The following is a 2,078-nucleotide window of genomic DNA, read 5'->3' as shown; positions in this document are numbered from 1 at the left end:
GTTTTGGATTTATCAATAAAAAATTCAATTTTTTTGATCAGAAATCACCACCTCCGAATTATTATGTGGAAACTCTAGGTACTAATACAATTTAATTATAATTTTTTTCTTAATTGCCATCTTGATTACTAATTTATGCTTGTGTTTAATGAAATTATGAACTCCCAAATTAGTTCAATTTGATACTTAAATATGAAAAAAAAAAAAAAAATTTTAATTATTTATTATTTTTCAAATTCATGATTTAGATTGTACGCCAAAACACAAATTGAAGAGGAAACGTCTACAAAAAAAAGTTGAAACTCCTATTAAAAGAGGATTGAGGAAAAAAGTTAATCTTCTTCAACAAAAAGTTAGAAGGCAAAACAAAAAAATAACCAGTATTGAGGTTTGTTCATAGTATATTTAATATTTAAACTTTTGCACAATATCTGTTTATTGCATAATAAAGAATAAAATAATAAATTAATTAGACAACAATAATTTCTAAATTATTTAGCAAACGTCAAATAATAAAATAAATTTGTTACCTTCCCACATTTTAAAATTTAAAATTTAAAAACATTTATTTATTACTGTCTAAATCAGAAATCAGTGAGAACTGAGATATTGGGTTATCAAAATTATAACATGATAAGATACGAATGACCTACTAGTAATGGCGGATGTGTGGCTTCAAACGTTTATACGGTCAGTATAAGGAACCTAGCAATCTAGTTTATTATCTATATCTGTGATCAAATACTTATAAAATGCTTAAAAACTAAACACTTATACATAATATACTAGCTGATCCCGTGCACTTCGTTTTCCGTTAAATGTACCAACTCTATATGACTCAACCTTTGTTCAATTCGTTATTTAATATTCGGTATATGGTGTTCAAAATGTATCTTAACTTCTTTTCCGTTGCCTTTAATAAAAATTCTGATTCGCAGAAGTATATTATCAGGTAGGACTAGTATCAGGTAGCTCTAGTAGCTGCTCTATTGTTATCCTATACAAAAAAATAACATTAAATAATTAATTTAGCATAAAATATTAGTTAAAATTTCTGATTTCACGTAATTACACGTTGTAAGTTGAGATTCTTTCGAAAACAGTAATTTTTTCTGGTCTTTGCCTGTTTACGTGACTCTTCAAGTAAGCATAACATCTCAGTCTCTCTTAGGCGCCTTTCCAATTCCCACTGATGACTCAGTGTCAAACGTTCTTTTTCCTTTCTATTTTCGTCATCCAAGATCTTCTTACTGTCTTTGAAATCTTCCTCTCTATTTTTTATCAAATCCTTATTTTTCAGTTTTTCTCTTTGATACCTAAACAAGAATTTATCTAACTTGTAAAAAAAATAGTAGAATAAACCTAAGAACGTACGAACTTCCGCTCTTTTTCTGCGACTGAGTTTTGAAATAAAACCCCTTCTTTATCCTGACATGTGTTTGCAGTTTCAACCATTTTTTCTAATAATGTTTGTTTTCCTTTTAAAATCTACAAACAAATTTGATATTAATTGTTATAAACAAAACCTATAACATACATGTTGCATATTATACAGCATTTATGTATTCTAGCGTAGTATAAGTATCACCAAAATAATATACATATATAATTATTTATAATATGTACTTATAGGTTAAGAAATTATAACTGTAATGTAAGGGCCAAGGGGGCAGCAACCTGTATTTTTAGCAATTGGCCGTACCTTAGATCATACCTACACTATGTACACTTGTTTATGATCTAAGGTCCTTACGCTGTCATTTTATTTTGTTTGATAACATGCAATAATATATAGGCTATGTGAAATAATCTTGTATATTTAGGCCATAATGAGTACCTATCACATTACGGTCAATGGGGACTGTCCTGTGTCCATCGGTCATTATTGAGTAAACAATTTTAATGCATACATAATTGCAACGAAATTCAAGGGTTTTTTACGCTATACACTAAATAGTAAATGAGGATACGCCAACACGCTGTATAAGCTCGTATTGCCTCAAAGACATCATTTGAGCTAGTATTAACTACTGTCTACTAACCAGTTATAAACGTATTTTTGGCAAATAAAATATACG

At 28.7% G+C, this 2,078-nt stretch overlaps 1 protein-coding gene across 1 annotated transcript; it reads right to left on the bottom strand.

Moving 5' to 3' along the window:
• Positions 1-964: 964 nt before the first annotated feature.
• LOC103307923 lies at positions 965-2,072 on the bottom strand. Its single transcript, XM_029485347.1, has 3 exons — positions 1,379-2,072; positions 1,073-1,316; positions 965-997 (listed from the first exon to the last, which is right to left on the bottom strand). Exons 1-3 carry the CDS (start codon positions 1,453-1,455, stop codon positions 965-967), a joined length of 354 nt encoding a protein of 117 aa, XP_029341207.1. The 5' UTR covers positions 1,456-2,072.
• Positions 2,073-2,078: the final 6 nt, after the last annotated feature.

Source organism: Acyrthosiphon pisum, chromosome X (genome assembly GCF_005508785.2).
Source record: "Acyrthosiphon pisum isolate AL4f chromosome X, pea_aphid_22Mar2018_4r6ur, whole genome shotgun sequence".
NCBI classification, from domain to species: Eukaryota; Metazoa; Arthropoda; class Insecta; order Hemiptera; family Aphididae; genus Acyrthosiphon; species Acyrthosiphon pisum.
This window is presented reverse-complemented; position numbering and strand designations above follow the sequence as displayed.

Coding starts and splice junctions, on each gene's coding strand:
- LOC103307923 (XM_029485347.1), bottom strand. CDS start 1,455: ATGGTTGAAACTGCAAACACATGTCAGGATAAAGAAGGGGTTTTATTT. Junction 1,317..1,378: donor GTCGCAGAAAAAGAGCGGAA/GTTCGTACGTTC, acceptor ATTCTTGTTTAG/GTATCAAAGAGAAAAACTGA. Junction 998..1,072: donor AGAATCTCAACTTACAACGT/GTAATTACGTGA, acceptor TTTTTTGTATAG/GATAACAATAGAGCAGCTAC.